Source organism: Colossoma macropomum, unplaced genomic scaffold (genome assembly GCF_904425465.1).
Source record: "Colossoma macropomum unplaced genomic scaffold, Colossoma_macropomum, whole genome shotgun sequence".
In the NCBI taxonomy this organism is placed as follows: Eukaryota; Metazoa; Chordata; class Actinopteri; order Characiformes; family Serrasalmidae; genus Colossoma; species Colossoma macropomum.
The window spans coordinates 27,146,949-27,167,118 of NW_023494785.1; the positions used below are offsets into that span (position 1 = coordinate 27,146,949).

General features: G+C 39.2%; 1 protein-coding gene across 6 annotated transcripts in view; it reads right to left on the reverse strand.

Moving 5' to 3' along the window:
* Positions 1–770: 770 nt before the first annotated feature.
* slc12a7b (solute carrier family 12 member 7b) overlaps positions 771–20,170 on the reverse strand; it is a 72,067-nt gene continuing 52,667 nt past the window's right edge. For 3 of the 6 annotated variants that reach the window (XM_036589298.1, XM_036589291.1, XM_036589318.1), the window contains exons 15-25: positions 18,224–18,343; positions 16,713–16,817; positions 15,388–15,556; positions 13,580–13,775; positions 12,789–12,955; positions 12,409–12,540; positions 11,714–11,821; positions 9,305–9,480; positions 7,037–7,051; positions 5,553–5,686; positions 771–4,965 (exon numbers count right to left, since the gene is read on the reverse strand). In XM_036589298.1, coding sequence (XP_036445191.1) covers positions 4,874–4,965; positions 5,553–5,686; positions 7,037–7,051; positions 9,305–9,480; positions 11,714–11,821; positions 12,409–12,540; positions 12,789–12,955; positions 13,580–13,775; positions 15,388–15,556; positions 16,713–16,817; positions 18,224–18,343 — 1,414 coding nt within the window. In that variant the 3' untranslated portion in view covers positions 771–4,873. Of the gene's footprint in view, positions 4,966–5,552; positions 5,687–7,036; positions 7,052–9,304; positions 9,481–10,856; positions 10,977–11,713; positions 11,822–12,408; positions 12,541–12,788; positions 12,956–13,579; positions 13,776–15,387; positions 15,557–16,712; positions 16,818–18,223; positions 18,344–20,170 lie in introns of all 6 variants that reach the window. The other 3 variants (XM_036589309.1, XM_036589304.1, XM_036589328.1) reach the window with 2 other exon arrangements.

Consider the following 20,170-nt stretch of genomic DNA (forward strand, 5'->3'; position numbering starts at 1 on the left):
CAAACCTGCAAACCTGAGGAACAGAGAGGTTGGTTTACCTCTCTTTCCCAGCTTGATTTTCTCACCAGAGCAGGGTTTATGAACTGGCGCCACCTGGTGTAGCAGTCACACCACTCACATATAGAAAGATTTTACACAGACAGCTATAATGCCAGGTATGTTTTCTACACTGTTTATTCTACTTCACCGTTGTTATGGCATTAATAGTATATTATTAATTTTAATGTGCACTCATGAGTCATGTTCATTTAGGTACACTTACCTTATATCTACACTCACTGTCTATATTATCAGCTCCACTTTCCATATAGGTGCACTTCATAGTTCTATAATTACAGACTGCAGTGCATCTATTTCTCTGCATACTTTGTTAGCTTAACCCCGTTTTTCAGTGTTCAGAGCAGCTATTATTTGGCTGGTGGATTCTCAGCACTGCAGTGACACTGACGTGGTGATGTGTGTGTGTGCGTGTGCTGCACAGAGTGGATCAGACACAGCAGAGCATTGCCCTGCTGAAAAAACAGCCCAGAGCTGGGTGATCAGCCATACTGGTCTATGCTGGTTTTTTTCTAGCAGGGTGCTGGACTGAGAGTAGTCCACCAACCACAAATATCCAGCCAACAGTATCCAGTAGCCAGAAAACTGACCACTGATGAAGGACCAAAGGATGACTAACACAAACTGTGCAGCATGAGATGAGCCTGAAAGACCTGCTCAGCGGTGGTCCTGACAATTTATGAACAGAATAAAGAGGGTTAACAACTTAAGAGGAGAATTTAGAGGAGATATTTAATTGAAGAACTACAGAATGAACCCAGTAAAATTGACAATGGTAAATGGACCCAGTAAAATGGACAATAAGTGTAGATACAAGGTAGGTATATTTAATAAAGTGGCCAGTGAGTGAATCTCTATTTAACTGGCTTTAGGGTCAGTTTCAGTAAAATTACCTACAACACAAATCACATACAAAGGACCAGAGATGATAATGTTTTAGTTTCAGCACTTTTATTTAAATTACTCAGAGGCACAACTTTAAGGGCTCTCCTCCCCTTTTCACAGCTAACATCCTACAAAAATGTGTGCCACTTTTGAATCCTGGAACAGAACAGCTTTAAATGAACAAGGGTTGCACAAGTTTTGGTCGTGTGTGCCCCTCCTAGCCGATCTAAGATAGTCCCCCTATATGTCTCAAAATGATGGGGGACTTTGGATCCCCTCATGTGAAATCAGTTTCTGGATCTAACTCTCTGTTGTACATTTTCTTTTCTCTTGCTCTTTGACATAGACACACACACACACACACACACACACACACACACACACACACACACACAATTTCATCTTTCCTCTAAACACAAATGCGTTCTTAGTATAAAGAAAATGGTTAGCCAATGTAGAGCCTTGATAAGCCCAGCTCTACAATAATTGTAGCTGGTAATCACATTGACCCACCCACTCTGGCTATACTGTATTGTGCAAAAGTCAGACCACCCTTCATTTATTTCACATCTAGTCAAAACATCTACTAAGTACAAGATACTCATTTTCAGGAGATATTTCTGAGGGGATCAGATATAGGACTGAATAAGTTCTCAAAGTTTTCCAAGAGCAAGGTGCAAAATACAGGGGGTCCTGGGGGCCCTAACTTCCCTCTTTGCAAATCAAACAACGAAACTGCTGGTGTTCTCTGAACAATGGATTGACCACTCCAGAGTCCAGACCTCTGTATCATTGACTGTGTTTGGGACTACTTGGATTGTGAGAAGCAGAAAATTCAACCAACTTCTAAGACTGAACTTTGGAGAAGTGGTCTCTGACTTTTGCACAATACTGTATATCAGTAACTCCTGTCAGGCTTTGCTTTGGTGGGTCACAATTTATCATTATTAGCTCAAGTAACCTGCCTAAGCCTAAGAAACATTTCAACAGCTAAAACCTTGCTACGTTAATCACATGCTGAATCTTTGGTGATGAAATGTGGAAAATTCTGATACCAATGGTTTGTAACATCGCTGTAACCCATTTATTGTCCTGGTCCCATAACAGAAGAGTTCTCCCAATGTACTTTTTGAATCAAGACATTGTATGATGTGCTTCCAATGGGTGGAGGGGAAAAAAGAAAATATGGAAAAAAATTAAAACAAACTCATACATGCTCACCTTTTCCTCATATTAAAAAAAGAAGAAATCACAAGTTCTACTAAATTCAAACATAACACTTAAGAGTAACATAACTGAAGAGCAGAGTCTACAACCACAGACAACACAACAAGACTAAGTACACTAGTGCATGAGTAGATACTGATGATAAACTCCACAGAAAGAGAATTCCACTTCAGCCAAGTCCTTTCTAGGAGTTCAATTTCTGTGGCACCTTCTATGATGACATCACAACGTACTGTAGAAAAATACAACGTTCTGGTTACAAAATACTGCACAGCTAAGAAAGAAAGAACGAAAATAAACAAACATTTAAAAGAAACTGTCCAAATATATACAGTGAGGTGTCCCTTTTCCACCATACAGGCTTGTACTGCATCTGAAACCAACGAGGACACTTTGGGCCAAAAAGGCCAAAGACTATGGGAGATGACATCAGGAAATCCCAGCCAATCCTGCTCTTTCTGACACAATGTTTTATAAGTTGTATAGACAAGAAGATTCTAGCCATTCAAGCTTTCAATCATGGAAACTTTTTAAAAGGTTTAGAACATTGCTTTTGTCCACTATATGTTTGACTACAAAAACGTCTTTGAAAAAAAAAGGAAGTGACATTTGGGTACAACATCTGAGCATAAAGCCACAAAGTCTTGCACAAAAGAAAAAAAAAAAGAAGAAAAAATCCAGTTTGTTTGGCACAAAAATCTTTTACACAAATACATTAGATTAAAAACTTTACTTAAACTACACGTGCACACTGAAGGGATTCAATTATTAACAGTATTTCCTTATTCAGTAACTGCTTCTTCTCTCTCTCAAACAAAAACAAGATTTCCTATGAATCTGTTCCTTACATTTGCAAACTGAGCTGGTGAAAACTCTGTAGCAATGCCCCAAGTCTCATCGTGGCTTCCCTTTTCTGACTTGCAGCCTGAATGCAGAAGCCCTGTAAGCTCTAAATGATTGTCAGTGCTCAATGTTGAGTTGCTCTGCGTTTAAAACTCTAGTAGCAGTAACATATCTAAAGTTCTTTCTCACACCATTAAAAGGGGATCACCTCATAGAACTAACACATGGACATCTCAAGGCAGAAGCTAAGTGAGCTGTTCCAAAAAAATAACAGAAATGTAGCTTTGGTTGCAAGCATGTCATGACCCTGTGAAAATGAGATAACTTCAACTTGGACGACAGTCTAAAGCTTTGTGAACTACTTGCTGTCATGCTGGTTTCAAGTATGCTTAGTTTTGTGTCTGCAATGCCAACAATGCCCAGTAAGCAATAATGTTGCCGGTGCATCTAATGTGGCACTGCAGACTCTTAAGTGTGGTCTTTGCATCAACAGCAACTGTCTGCCAGTGAAGAACCTCTGCCCAAGTGAAGCCAGTATGACAGGGTTCGTTTGGTTTTCCAGCAATCCGTATTGTGCAGGTGAAGAGAGCCACACCCTTAAGGATTCCTGGTAATATGACTTCAAAACGATAGAGGTCAGAGATTGTCAAAGATCTTACAGCACTGATGCCATGGCTATTTTCCTGGAGCACTGATGGTATTTACATTACCATACAGGATTATAATATAAAAACGTCAAAGCAACCGGACACTAAACACAACGATATGTTAGCGATGCAATGAAGGAACAAACGTTATTGCACGAATCCAATTAAATAATATTCAGTAAAATAACATTCCTTACTTTCCTCAAAACAAACACATACCCACACACTCACACAAACACAAATACATGCATGCCACTTTTAGGCCTCTAACAATGCTGACACAACTAGCATTTGCGAAGAACACAAATAAATACTCCCTTGATATTTGAATCTGAACCTTAGTTTCAGAGTCTCTGATACATATCACGAATGAAGATTTCCTGGAGACTCCCTGACTAAACATACAATCAGGATGTGTAACCCGATGTATGATTTGAGTAGAGGGATTCTCTCCATGTTAACAGATAACATCTTTGTATGTAAATGGAAATGCAAAAAGTAACTGTTCTCTAGTCATAAAGTTTGAGCGTATGTAGCAGAGGCCTGGGAGCAGCCTGGGTCTCTAGAACAACACACAGAGTGCTGCTGTGGTGCACCAGGCTCCCTCAGCTGAGTGCTTTAACACTGCTCCTCCTGATGAGCAGCAAAATGGAGAGACAGTAATCCTGTCCGTCAGCCTGTAATCTCACAGAAATTGCTGCAGAAATGGCAAAAAAAAAGAAAAACCAGAGCAGACCATGGCCGTTAAACAAATGCAGCCAGGGTTTGTGCACCTTGTGTAGAGAAATCAATTCCTTCAGAAAACCATAATGACAAAACAACAAAGCAGGTGACGTTTGCACATACATTGCCACAGACAGCTTGCTGAAATTACACATCCTTCACTGAACACGAACGAACATGGATTTCAAGGGTGAGTTTAAGAAGAAAAAATAAAATAAACATACAATAAAAGAACACAGAGAGTCAACAAGCGCAAGTTAAAGTGTCGTTATGCTGCTTCGTCCTTTGGCCTGTGGTGATCCTGCGTCTTGTCTGAAACGTCTCAGGTGGTCCCCCTTGGCTCTCTGTTCAAGGCCAAACGCCCACAGTTTCTCCAGACACACCACAGCCCTTCATAATGCCACTAACCCAGTACGTTTTGCCACAAACACCCGGCCATGCTGCCAAAAAACATCACTCTATTCAAAGACACTTGGGGGCAGCGAGGGAGTTTATGAGTAGATGGTAATAACCTCCCGACCACCACCACGGACCAACAGGACCCGGTTGAGACCTTCCAACAAAACCTCCAAGAACTCCATGTCTGAGGCAAATAGATTAAGGAACATTTTTCTACAAATTTTGCCACTGATTAGAGATCTAAAGCACAACTTAACTGAACCCTTAACTGTGCTCTGCCCACAAATGTGTTCTTTCATAGAGACTGTTAAGAGGCTGCACAAGCTTTAGAGAAATCCCAACCAAATAAAAAATTTTTAAAAGTTAAAGTTTAGATTCACTAGAAAAGACAACTGTTCTCATTTAAGATCCTATGTTACAGAACTGTATTATAGTGTTGTAGCTACTTAAAGTCAATTTGGAACCGGCAATGATTTTGCCATCACGCTAATATTAATACAATTGTGGCCACATATAAAACAAATGAATAAATTAATTTGAAATTAATATCATGCTCTAAATTGTGTGCCACAATTTCTCTTTAGACTGAATAGTATTTTCATCAATATTACATAAAGCTTCTCCGTCCTCACAACAGTTGCTAAAAAGAATGGGTAGGTCAGTTGTCAGAACTGGGTTTATTTTTTTATTTAACCTGGTTTAACTTTGAAAAGTGAGTTTGCTGCAAAAGGTGCGACATTTGTACTGAATGTGATTAGCAAATAAGGATACAGTTTTCATCTCCACCCTGGCTCTTTGGTGGTCCAGGCATGTTGAGGAGGACCAGCTGGGCTCCCTGGGACTTGTTCACGACCACCTCATTCAGCTTTACAGCAGTGTGCATGCGACGCACGTTAGACTGGTTGCTGTTTTGTAAGAGCATGTAAAGAAGAAGGAGTAAGAATCAACAGTCCAAAACAAGAGAGAATGGGTGATAAACCATAGATACCAAGCACAGGGACATGGAGAATTATAGTTATTTGTATAAACATTGTTTATTTATTCGGACTTTAGACAAATGATCTCCCTAGTGTGGGTCGCTGGCAATTCCCTCAATGAATCTCCCCTATCCAACCATAAATCAGTCAATCTGGGACCGTGAAGGTAAGGAAACGTTTCCTCAAAGACATGGGAAGCTAATATTGGATGCAACATTCTTGATAAGCTGCGTTGTGCCACTTGAATATCTCCCATTAACAAAAATATCTGATGTGAGCTTTTTTTTTTTTTTCCCCTAACAAAGCCCATATCAGCCATTATAGCCACCCGGGATTAGCTATGAGTTTACTGTCACAAAAGCATGTTGCTGTGTTTTAATGGATGAAGTGGTTGAAAGCCTCTGCTGTTATTTTCACACTTACTTTGAAATGTAAGTTTCTTTATATGTCCCTGTTTTGAGTACACTGGTTTATCTCCCATATTGTGGTTTAACAACCACAGTACTTCACCTGCATCAGTGCTTCTGCGTAAGGTCTGTCCAAGCTACAAAACAGATCAGGCTTATTTGAAAATTAAATGCTTTAGAGATTAATATTCAACAATAAAATGACTTTTGGAAAAAAAAAAGTTTATTGTAACAAATCAGCAATAATGTGTACACTATTATTTCACTCATATATGTAAATCTAAAGCTTGTCAAACTGCATCAAATTAAAATCAATTTGTGGAGGTTAGTGTGCACAGCAGTAAGAGATGGTACGCACAGCATGATATGCACATGGCCTTAAAGCAAACTGTATTTAAATACACACGCACACTCATACAAGCAAACACAAGCCTCTCAATTGAAGCACATGCTCTTCATCACACACTGATGTCAATTTTAATTTCAACTATCCACGGGCATTGCTTTCTTCGTTCTACATCCTTTTAAAATACAAAAGGAAATCTGATACTGATTTTCATAAAGTAGTCTTGTGAACCATGATTTTAGGTTTTCTCCACCTGTGCTAAAATAATTGACACCAGTTGTTGTGGTTTAAGAAGCACATGCTGCGCTGACTGAGACAAATGTACACCTGTCATGCTAATTAAAACTCATTACAATTCTTAAGACAAGCAGTGATGACAGCGATGAAATTCTGGCATGCATACATGTATCAACGCACACACAAACACACTCTCTGGGCTTTTTGAATGGTGATGGAATGAGGAGACAGGACGACTAGTACAAACACGCAAACACATAGCCTACGATAAAGAGAAATTGGACTTACAGACTCTCCCACTCTCTAGAAGGAGGAAAACGGGACAAAACAACAGAGACAGGCTTAGACGTTTCTGCAAACCTTTCACAAGGACATGCCAACCACCCAGCAACGCAACAGAAAGGTGCTTTATGATCTTCCGCTATTCTTAACTATACTCAAAATCCACTAACCGATTATGCACATTGTTAGAGTTTAACAGTTAATGACAGATAAAGGCAGAGGACCTGCATTCTGCACATGTTTGTCTTCCCTAATTTAAGAGGTGTGTTAGAGAGCAAGGAAAACACAAACATGTGCAGGGCACTGAATCTCCAGGACTGGATTTGGGAACAAGATGGATAGGGGTAGAGGATCTCAGGGCCTCATATTGACTATACGAGTTAATACATAAACCAGCGTGAAAGATACTAATAAGTGAACTTTGTGACACAAATGACGTTCAGTGCATTTCATTCTGGACACAGCTGCCTAACCATTCACTGCCTTCAAAGGTTCCTCTCTTATTGGGCAGCATTTTACCTGAAAAGGAACCTTAGCAGGCATTGCATTCTGTACAGTGCTTCAGAAACATCATTTGTAATAAATTTCGCTGTGCTGAAACTGTAGCAATGGAACTCAGCTGGTGAACAGTATTATGGGACTGCCTTTGCTCAGAAGGATACACAGCTGAATTATGCTGCCTTCTAAATGTGACAGCCTCTGCCTACTCAGACAGCTGCCTCCTGATTGGATTGCACTAGTTATTAAGCAGAATAAATACCTATAACTATTGCTGCCTCATCATAATCATCACAGAGCTGAAAGATGCCCATTATGCCTTTATTTATTCATAAAGCTCTCAACTGTGTGTTTACTACAAATAATGTGTTTTAAATATTACTCTATGATTATCACTTTCTAACTGCATTTTCTTTGCATACATTTTTTAAGAATAAACCAAAGAGACTAGTCCCGATGTATGCTGGCTATATGGAGGTTTATTCAGGAATACAGAGACACAGGACACATGGCGAGAGCATGACCAGACGGTTAGTCCAGACAATGTGCCTACACACTGGGCCATGCTGTTTAAACAGAGATGGCTTGGATATTCCCTTATGCACCAACCCAACAGTCAGTGTACATCATGCAGGCTGTGTCCTTTCACATAACAAACACACACATGGTCTTGTGCATAAGCAGGCAAACCTCATCCAGGCCAAAGCAGATATTTGAAGTATTTAGTCAAGTATTCATGGATTCAAAGGGGAATTCCACCAATTTTTTTCAATTTCTGAATAACTGTTTAAGATTTAAACAAAGACATTCCCAAGCCGTTAAGATCCTGTGAGTGGTTTGATGTGAAATGCTGCATTCTAGAGAAACTTACTCAAAATTAGTCAAAACTGTTCACAGTGGTGGTGACTGGAACGCGACGCCTGAAGAGTTCAATGCCTCACAGAAAATGGTTATGAATACACTGCCTGATGCCTGAGAAATTGTTTTACGATAGTTCTAAGATCAAGTTTTGGCCTAAAATGTATTTTTCTTAATCCGTTCATGATGGAGAGATCTCATCCTTTCAAAATCACCACTACTTTATCAACAATACACATAAAAACACAAGACATCACAATCTCTGGTTCCTATCACCACCACTGTAAAAATTCTGAGTCAGTAAGTTTTTCTACAATAAATGTTTTCACATCACATCGCTGTAAATAACTTTGTTTACATCGTAACAACTTAATTATGCAGGAAATTTGAAAAATTAGTGGAATTCCCCTTTAATTTAGGGAATCAAAGATGATTCCATGGGATCAGTACTTTAATGACAACACAATTACCCCCTTTATAAAAAAAATTATTACAAGGAGTCATTAATAATGATATTATGTATTGTGTTAACACATCAAATACTGCAAATACATGATTAGACTGAGGTCTGCCCCAATTCTAACAGGCCTGTTAGCACTGCTTTGTGGAACCAGTGTATAGCTTTTTTAAAGTTGCAAAACAATAGCAATAATTTCAGTTTTTTTGGCTTGTAGTTATGTCATGTCAGTTCAAAGAACGATTTAGAAAGAAACAATCTTACTACCAACTGGCTCACTCAAAACCGTGCAAAGGCACATCAAATGTGCAGGACACGTGCATTCATACAAAGTCTAACACAGCCGTACTACAATATGTGCAGGCTGCAGAATTTGGCTGTGCTTTTCTATGTTTATGAATCCCCCCACTTTGAACACAGTATGAAGGGTGAGTTTGTATGTGTCCGGTGAGGGTACTCACGGCTTCATGTTGAAAAGGTCCCGCACGCCCATGCTGGCATTTGGCTCTCGGTTGCGATTGCGCTCGGTGAATAACTTCTCTTTGGTCCAGGTCATATGGACCCGCTCAGGAGTGGCATCAGCCTTGTCGTTCAAAGCCGCGTGGGATGCTGTGTTCTTATCATGAATGAGCTGTGCCTGAGGAATTATCAGTACCATCAGATCAGTTCACAGACACCAGGCACAGCCTAATCTTTACTAGATAAACCCTGCTGCTCTGTGCCAGCTACAAGAGCATGGCTTCCTTCTTAGAGTCTCAGTTCCTCTCAAGACCTGTCCTATGTACTCTTTTTTTTATTTAATCTCACAACGTTTTTTTGTTTATAACCACAGTCGTTTTGGACTGCTCGTTGAAAGTTTCACAGTCTTCTTTAAAAGCTTCTTTCACCCCACATACCTAAGCTGTTACACAACTGGAACCTTCTTTATGTAAACCGTAATATTTGCCTTTTGAAAAACACATAAAACCTTTCAAAATATTTCAATGTATTTTTGGCATCAAATGTTTTATATATGAATTTTAATGGTCTGCACCGTAATTGAAGACTATATAGTTAATGATGTTTAGTTTTCTAAATCTATAAGCAACATGCAACTCAATTAGACTCCGAACAGCTGATGAGATAGTGTTAAATCAACAGGCCAGCATGCAATGTAATGCATTTCATTTGTGAATGAAACATGAAAAAAGACAGCAATACATTTCCAAAAAGCAAACTAAAATAGCTTTTTTCCAAGCTAAGTAAAGAGGAATGTCTAGGATGAGGGCAGCAAATGGAAATAGTGTGGGAGGAATCAGGGGAAAAAAAGACCGCTCATGTTCACAAGGGGCTCAGAAGGAGGAGGAGGCCACTGTGCACAATATCAGTGACGCATGCTTAATGGGAGGAGTCTTGAAGGGAAATGCAACACACCTTAACAGTTACAGAGCCACATTAATGCCATGACTATTAGATGGCGCCTCACTGACAGCGAGCTCTCTGAAAGGAACTATGGCTCCACCATACAGACAAAACACCACATTGTGACTATACTGCTACATGTAGCCTTTGCAATATATTAAAAACATGCTGGTGAAGGCTTCATGTTACATGGTTAAAGACTGTCCTGCATTATCTTAACAAAAATATAACTGTATTAATTGTACTGTATTGTATGATTAAGTGACTTTTTAAATACATATCTTGATTCAAAAATACCCACAAAAATACCCACATCTACCTGGAACATCTAAGGATGGTCAGAATTTGCATAGTAAAAAACCTGTTGTGATTAGTCAGATGACTCATTTGAACATTACAGCCATAAGTGATAAGTAATGCAAAGGCTGGTATTGCGATAACTGTTAACCAACAACATACTGCGCAGGCCTAGAAGGAACCAACATGCCAACCTAACAGGTTCTTCTGAAGCGATCTGATTTCAAATAATGCTCCCTGCCCTTGTCCGTGGCTCTGTAATTGTAGGTGCTAGATCCAGGGTGGTAATCTCTGGGGCACAGTTTTTGTATTAACTACCTCATTGTCCTTTTCGTCCTCCAGTGGAGCACACTGGTTACTCACGCCTGAGCACTGGGCTCCAGTTTGGTTCTTCCTCCGAATGGAGCTACGAGATTCGTCAGTGATGCTCTGAATCTGGGGGTTTGAGTCGTTCCCCACAGCCACAAAAATATAGGAAATGAGGGGCCACATGTCATATGGCTAAACAGTGGTGTGCCACAAGGCTATATGCTGGGTCCTCTAATAATTTTTTACATAGCTAACAATCAGCTGTTAAATATTACCAGATATGTCATCAAATAGATTTTAAGAATTAACAAAAATAATTTACAGTACAGTAAATTGATGATGTCAAGCCAGAACTCTTTCGAACATAACATCACACAGTTAGTCTTACAGATGTCATGTCTACATACAGATGTTCAGGCAATTAAAGAGCTATGAGATAACAATGATCAATGCAAGCAAGCTTGGACTACAATTAGTTTCTTATGAACTCTACCTCTTCTAATTGTATTACAAACTAGGGGTGGGAGAAAAAAAATCATAACGTATAATATCAGATATTTTGTATTCAAAAATAGTATTGATACATAGTATGAATAGTATGAAACATAGTACACAGGCCCAAGTATGAATACTTTATTATATAATTGTTCATATTTTTAATGTGTAGAACAGGGTCTGGTTCCTGGTTTAGACAGGAAGCATGAACACCACTATATATTATTCCAACAAGAGTCCAATAAGGCAAGACTCCTAATGTTACTCTCACTTGTAAATTATATTATATTGCATCATGGGGCCTGTAGCAATTCCCACCCCTATTATAAACTGTCAATAAGAGAGTACGGAAATGACAGGAACATTACCTCTCTCTCCCGCTCAGTCCTGGACAGCTGCATCTGCTTTAGCATCTGTGAGCGCTGCTCCATGACCAGGGTCTTCTCATAGGTGAAAGCTGATATATCACTATCATGCTGTTTGCAAAAAAGACACAGGAGGAGAACAAGTAAAGCACTATTTAGATGGGATACATTTTCCAAACATATGTCTGAGAAGTATACGATTGTATTGACTGATTGCAACTAGATAAGAGATCACACGAGATAAGGATGAAGCGTCTACTTGATTTGTGCATTGCTGCTTTTTACAGGTTTTAGTGTTTGGGTTCGTATACTAGAGGTAGGCCAGTACACATTGGCCTGATTTGGGCCTCAGACTGCCTCCATACTTAAGAAAATAAATGTGAAAATGTGACAAAAAGCATTTGATGAAGTATCTACCAATGTCAACATGCACATGATTGAAATAACCTGGGACCTAACTATATTTCTAAGATTAATTTTATAGTAGGTAAAGCTGCTGTTACTTTACGGACATTGGGAAAAAATGATATGACCAAATCGGATGAGACTAAAATCATTAGACGCTAATAATTATATTACTGTGCCTCCTCCTGCAAAACTAATCCGCAGTCATGACGACTGCTGAGTATCCTTGAACAGAGGACAAACACAATAAAAATGTGATATTGGTCACATAATTTATAGGACGGTTATCTTACCATTTCCACAACCTCAACCTCTGCATCCAGCCGAAGATGATACAGGAACATCTGCAAGTCTTTCTTCATCTGGATGCTGTTGTCATCCATCTGAGCTACAGTGAAGATACGCATCTTACATTTCCTCCACACCTGAGAAAAGAGTGAGAAAGAGTGAGAAGCAGTGAGAGAGAGAGAGAGAGAGAGAGAGAAAGAAGCAGAGGGTAGAAAGAAGGCAAAGATAGACAACAGATATAGCACAGGACAAAAATTATCTAATATCTATTATCAAAGCTGATACTCATGAAGTCAACAGCCCCAGTATATATCAGTCAACACTCAACACTCCCAATATATATCAGTCACAAGCTAGTTAGTCTGACCGCCCCAGTGTTGTGTACCTTGTGCTGCCGGAGCAGGAAGGGCAGCAGCATAAGCATTCCTCCATCATGGACAATCCACCACACATCTATGGTGCCCTCTCCAAGTCTCTCCTGCTGAGGGAAGTTGTCCACATTTTTAGCCACCAGCAACGCCTGGTGGGCAGCTGTGGTCTCTCGCACAGTCTCTGAGGATGACAGAGGGTGACCGCAATTTTCAGCCTCACAAACAGAAGTATTATATTATTAATAATTATAAATTAATATATATTTTTTCATTTTCTGCCTGCTAATGTTGAGTGAGTTACAAGCCAATTTAGTGTTTTACATCCATATTGAACATAAACATAAATAAATAAAATAAATTTATACATTAAATAAATACAAATATAAATCCAACACTTAGTTTTGCTCCTACTTTGCAGCAGTAATATATATATATATATATATATATATATATATATAATATATATATATATATAAACAATTCAGGACTTATTTTTAAAACCATGTCCCACTGCCACAGGCAAATGGTGGTCTCATCAGATATTAAGGTGGGAATTCTGTTTCACAACCCACCCTGTGTTTTGTGTTTTTGCAGGGTTTCAGTAAAATCCTTTTTTTAGTAAAACGTTTTGTGTGTACATCTTTGTTCAGTGGAATAACAAAAATGAATATTATGGCAAAAATTCCAAACTTTTGAACAGTAGTGTCGACAGCTGTGCGATATGCAGTTGTTTTATACAGCGTTCTTTGATTTTTTTTTAATGATAAAAGATTAGAGTTTCTTACATCGAAAGTTTGATGCTAACCTATAAAGTTTCTCCATGAGAGAGGGTCACTGGACTGTTTCCATGTGCCAGGCCATGCCATCAGCACAGTGTTGTGCTTCATCCCCCCGAGACCAGCTGACTGGATGAGGTGCGAGACGCCATCCCGCAGGTTGGATGACACCACGACGTGGCAGAAACCCTTCGTCTTTTCTGTACTCATGGCTGTCTTGATGTTCTACGAATTACAGAAAACACATTTGTGTGATGCAGAATGGTTATCAGAGAGTTCATTGTATCACATTTTAGCACAGTAAGTACTTCCAAATATGTTTTGTGATAAGAATGATAAGAGCTGGCAAAATAAACCAACAATGTGTGTGATAAGACATAGTTTATTTTTTTAGATAAGACTCAGTGATATAAACAAACATTCTATTTGACGTTCAAAAATAACTTAACAGTAACTCAGCTGTTGGCAAGACTTGTTTAGGGGAGACCTCAACCAATCTACTCAAACGCTCACAGGTGCAGTTCTATTTATTGCCAGTAGACGTCAGTCTTTCCACATGTTGAACGCTAAACTATTCCACTCTTCAAAGCTTCCAGTGCTGCAGCATTCCTGCACAGTTTTCCCCTGCTTTGATGCACCCAGCTCAAGAAGGCCATAATGATTAGCAGATACGTAGAAAAATATGCTTTTGAATAAGGCAAAAGTTCAAGTGCAGTGTATAGGTACTCTAGAATTGGAGCGGGAAAAAATTGTTGTGAAGCATGGGCAACTGCATCCACCAAAAGTCAGAGTGTCTTGTTGCTATTTGTTTCAACCAAACCCAAAACACTTCCTTTTCCAAGTTAGGTTTCATTTCTGGGATAACGAAAAAAACTTGGGGAAATATGGTAGTTAACTCCTTAAAGTCCCCAAAAACATAGTATAATATGATGAATTAAAAAACTGTTTGTATGATATCAACCTGATGTTACATTACACATCAAGCACAGTTTGAATAAAAAACAAGGTAGAAATATGCATAAAATACTGCTTTAAAAACCAGCAGAGCAGACCAGATTTGCTGATCAGATCTATCTGAGAGCTGTATGGGTGTGGCCAAATATTCTAATGAGCACACTTGACTGACACCTCTCTATTCAAAACTGCTATGTTGCTCAAGCAGTACTGATATTATACACAATCGCACAAGCATGTAGAATCAGGAATGATCTACATGTACAAACCTGTCGACACTAATTTTAAGAAACAGACAAAAGTGTCGCCACCAGATGAGCCCCTTTCGTTGGTGGTGATGGAATTATCCCAGTAGGCTATGCTTGCTAGTTAGGTTTCGCTCACTAGATTGCTTAGCTTCAACGAAAGTGAGACCAATCAAGCAGGAATGTGTAGTTTTAATGAAAGCTATGTGAGAGTGACAAGCAACATCAGCCTTGTGATTGGTGAGGAAATGCCCAATTAAGACTGCATGATTTAAATCGAAATGAGAGAAATTCTGATGAAGCGCATGTGGATAAGGAAATTTATTCAAAGTGCCTGCTTTGTATGTGCATACTGTGTGCCCAATATTAACCTAATTAGATTCAAGTCTAAAATGTTCCTTATAACTTCAGTGTGAATGGTCTGCGCTAAACACCTGTTTGCAGAATAGATGGAGATATGTAAATGTGTTGGTCGTCGTGGCATCACAAAAGCAATGAATTTAACATTGTTTTTCATTATATGGGACCTTTAAAGGGTTAGACTGTAGAAAATCATCTATGAGGTACTGCTGCTGTCATTTATAAGATACTTGTAAAATCATCACTGAGGCCACGGATGAAAGATCCTAAAATCTTACCTGCTCGGCTTTCTTGGCCTCAGTCTCGTTGGCGAGGTAGGTGCCCTCGAGCACTGAGCCCACAATGGTGAGGCCCTTGCCTGCTTTAAGCTGAGTGGTGAAGGAGAGGAGACGAGGGTGCTTCACTCGCAGCTCTGAGTCCAGGCTCAGTAGCACCAGCAGCTGAGGCCTTAATGTAAAGCAGAGCATGAATTTGTGAATGCCATCATATTTCAGTCTCCACATACTTTTGAGATCAAGTACAGATGTATTAAAGCAAACAGATAAAGAAGCTTAATTCTGACTTGCTGCTTTACTATCTCTATAATTAAAACTAATCCGGAATGTCTGAAAATGCAACAGTACTGGTTTGGGAGGACAGACAAAGGATTAAAAGATTATTTAGAACTATATGTACCATATAGAGAGTGCATTACGGCGAATAACATTCTGCTCTAAGAATTAAAGAGTGTGCCGTACACATCATCTGTTGCATTATCTGTGCCTTTATTAGGAACACAGAGTAATAACTCTATGTACGATAGGCTGTAAGCAAGAACATGCCATGAAAAAGCAGGTGGAAGAGTAAAAATAACCCCCTCTAATGACAAGAGGCGACCCTGTTTTTCTCAGTAAGAATTCCACAAGCTGAAGTGCTCCTGGCTAAACAATCTGGAGCTGGAATAAAAACATATTTTTGTGTAAGAACTCATACAAAGACCATCAGCAAATTCAATCTGCCTGTAGCGTGGATTGGTGGCATAGGTCCAGGTAAAGAGGCTTAGGGAACATTGAGAATGCAGCAGGACAGGTGCTGCCTCAACGCAGGACCTTCTGCACTTGGCCAGATGGCACTTTGAGTTTTTTTTTTTTCTTGGCACAGATTAGGGTAACCCTCTGATTGCTGGGTTGAGAAGAGTAAAGATCTCTTTCTTTTCCTTGAATCTTCTTGATAGCAGCATTCTTAAGGTTTGATGAGCTGCTGCAGGGGAAGGTTATTTGTTCCATGTAGGCGTTATTTATTCCATTTGGGATTAGCGAGGGCTCAGGGACAAATCAAATAGTAATTCTCTTTGGATTATACAGGTGGCAAATGGGGAGACTCTAATCTGAGGAGCAGACTAAAGTAGATGAAAGAGAAAGGAGTAAAGAGAAAGTAGATGAGTATTACCACATTATTATATCTGGTGATCAAATGACCTATGAAAGCCACCATGATGTATAAAGCAGAACCAAGTTTTCTTTTAAATTCACTTATAATATAAGCAACACATACATTCACTCTCACTGTGCCACACAATAAGACTATCATTATTAATGCTGTACTCCAAAATCTTTTCTCTCACCTCCAGTTCTTGGTATGTGGTGGTGCTTCCTCTAGCCGAATGAGCGCATAGCGAGCTGCATTGAGGGACAGTCCACGAATGCCATCACCCCATTCCTTCTCAGCCCTGTTTACACACAGACAGACACAGACACAGACACACACACACACACACACACACACACACACACACACACACACACATGCACACACTTAACCATGGGACTTAAAATAGGTTGTGGACATCAACACTTTCACTTTCCCAATTTGGGAAATTATTAAATGCATCATGAAATCATAAAAATAAGATTTAGAATTCTTTTTAAAAAGGTATTAAACACACAAATATGACTGGAGGAACTACTGTACTGCACAAAAGTCAGAGACCATCCTTCATGTGATTAATTACCAGTTAAAAAACAGCCATTATGTACAAGTTCTTCATTTTTCAGCATCAGGAAAAAAGCAAAAACTATATTAAACAGAAATGACACAAAATATAATATGAAAATATGCACTCAACCTTTGCCTTTATCACTGCTTCCATTCTTTTTGGGAAATTTGCTTTCAGTCTTTTAAAAAATCTGCAGGATTGTTTTTCCACACCTCCAAACTTCAGTTTTAGACGTTGCATTTTCTGCTGCTTACAATCCCAGTAATCATAAAACACATTCAGTGATGTTAAGGGGTTCATCAGGCCATTGTTTTGAGCACACCAGCAGCTTCTTTATTTGATTTGCAAATTTTCTGTTTTTTGCTTTTATTTTTTTTTGTTTCCTTTTCTCAGTAACAGCTTCTTGACAGCTGCACATCCTTTCAGACTCAGTGTAGAATCCCATCCCCTACTTTCAGCAATCCTTCCAAAGCCACTCCCCCAAAACACATAAACGTGCCTGATAACAATGTAGCCAACGTCTAACATTTACACACACAGATCACATAGAAGATAAACATATTTAGCTAGCTTACACCTACAGTTTAGCTAGCAATAGCGTTGGACTAATACATGATGTCTCTTTGTTTGAAGCCTTTTCGGTCCAAATGAAATGAACTGGATGGGGTTTTTAAAGTCTGTGGCCTCATTTTTCTTTTTTCTATTTATTGTGAGTGCATTTGATTTATTGATTGCCACTGGGATGTAAATAGTATTTCAGGAAACTCCTGTTGACTTTCCCCTTCCTTATGCAAATGGGTTATCTTGCCTAATCACCTCAGAAATATCTCCCAAAAAAACAGAATAACTTGTACTTAATGGCCATTTTGACTGGAACTGAAATAAATGAATGGTGGTCCTTGACATTTCCAGAGTACTATAAGCTTTTCTTTCTTTTCTTGAAATTTTATATTTGGAAAAAAGCCTGAGAATTTTATTTTGACAAAACAAGGAGTGTGCATTTAATTGAATGTTATTAGAATTGATTATAATCATGATAAGATTCCAAAATCAATCACGATGCACTGATGCAGCAAATCAGCACTCCTGCTCATGGCTTCCAGTTGCTTGTGCTTCCAGTACTGTTTGGTTTGGCTTACCCTCTGTATTCGATGTATTTGTAGATACAGCCAGCAATCAGCATAGCTACCAAAGCATAGTACCAGGAAGAGATGAACATCAAGGCCAGACACAGGCTCATGCCCAGGAAAGACAGCGCCCTGTTGGACAGAAGGAACATGATTGTGTTTAACTACAGACAAAAAGGTTGCTTTGCCCTTGTTGTTGCTGTTACCAGGCAAAACTAAATTCTATGCTCTATACAAATGTTGATATCAAACTTTTTCTTGACTCAACTAGAGTACAACATACTGGCAGGCATTTTTAACATCCAGTTTTTGCATTGCTTAACTGGAGCCTTGCACATGCAAATGCTGCTGATGTAATCTTTCATTAATTTTACCTTTCAGGAAACTTACAATATATAACTGTAAAAAATGTAATATTTTAATGGCAAATGTCTGAATTTTGTAGGCATACACTTCCGTTATAGCTCGCTTGCGTGATTGTATGTGCATGAGAAAGGCACAACAGCCTAATGTGACCAAAACAGGAATGGGTAATGGGATTTATCCAGCACTGCTGTAGAAAGAGGGAGGGGTCAGAGAGAGGACAGTGCCCCAGCTCAGAAGCCAGAGCGTGCGGAGGCTGTCACATCTCCTTCTCTGCCACCAAAACTGCCTCAGAGCTTAAGCCAGACTGAAATTGCCAGGGATTGAGTGCAAGCCAAACTGTGCATCCTTTTGAGAGTGCATGTCCTCAGAGAGCCCTGAGACTACGTATTGAGCATAGCAAATTAGTACCACGCAGGTTTCCATGCTGGGGTGCCATGGTTACAAAAACAGTCCTCAGAGGCTGCTGACTCGTGGGAAGTTAAATTACTCTTGTTCACTCACTTGGGGTCAAGATTTCCACTCAAAATGCCTCTTATGTGCAAATGCTATTCAGTGCAACTAAGCTACAACTAATTACCATTTGTAAAAACAATTAAACTATCAACGATTATTCTAATATTATCAGCTACTGAACCACTATGTCTTGTGTTGTTTACTCTCCTTTATCTCACGTCAAACCACCCACTTCAGTACTGGTTTTAGCAAGCCCTCGTCCACTCAGCTTTGCCAATTCCCCTCGGTGGAAACCCCAATGTTATCTCCATTACTGTCTTAGCTCAAATGAAGTTAATTAGATGAGTACTTAGAGGGGCGAGGCATCGAGTGAACAAAAGTGTCGACTTCAGAAGAAACACTTGCCCAGAAATCATTGTGACCTGACGCATTTACTTCTTCAAACCTGATAAAATGTCAGACAAAGTTGTTTATAAGCCAAAGCAGTAAACAATTTTTAAATGGTTAATCTTTCAAGACCATAAAATTTGATTTGCTGGGCTCTGAGCTGCAAAATACTCCATCTCTTTCTTAAAGATGACTGGTGACACAGCATCAATTTAGTCTGCTAGCTTGCTAGCAAGCATGCTAAAGCCTGCACAGCTAACCCACATAAAGAAAGGCACTACAAGGTTTATAGCCAAAACAAAGCAATTACTCACAAAAAATGATCTATGTTCTTTTTAAACCTCAAAAAAAGGTTTGCGCTACAAAGTTTGCAAGGCTAGCTAAATAGCTCAGTGTGTCTAACCTAGCCAAGGGTGAGAGCATTTTGTTTGAAAAATCTTCCTGTCATTGTCCTTGCTTCTAGTACTGCAAGTGGGTGTGATGCACTTTGGGTGTGAGCCAAAGTTGGTTAAAAACAAAACAAAAAAAAAAAACATGAAAAAAAAACATGAAAACAGAACCACAGTGGCCCCATCGTTTATGTTCTGATTTCTCCTTTTATTGTGCATTGAAATAATCTAAGCCATATCGCCCCAACACTTCCTGTAGTGAACTGCAGTCTGTCAGAATGACTGTGCAACATATGAGCTTTACAGAGCATTAAAAAGCGCTTTTCTTTTCAAGTAAACTTTTTTCTATAATTACTGATGCAAT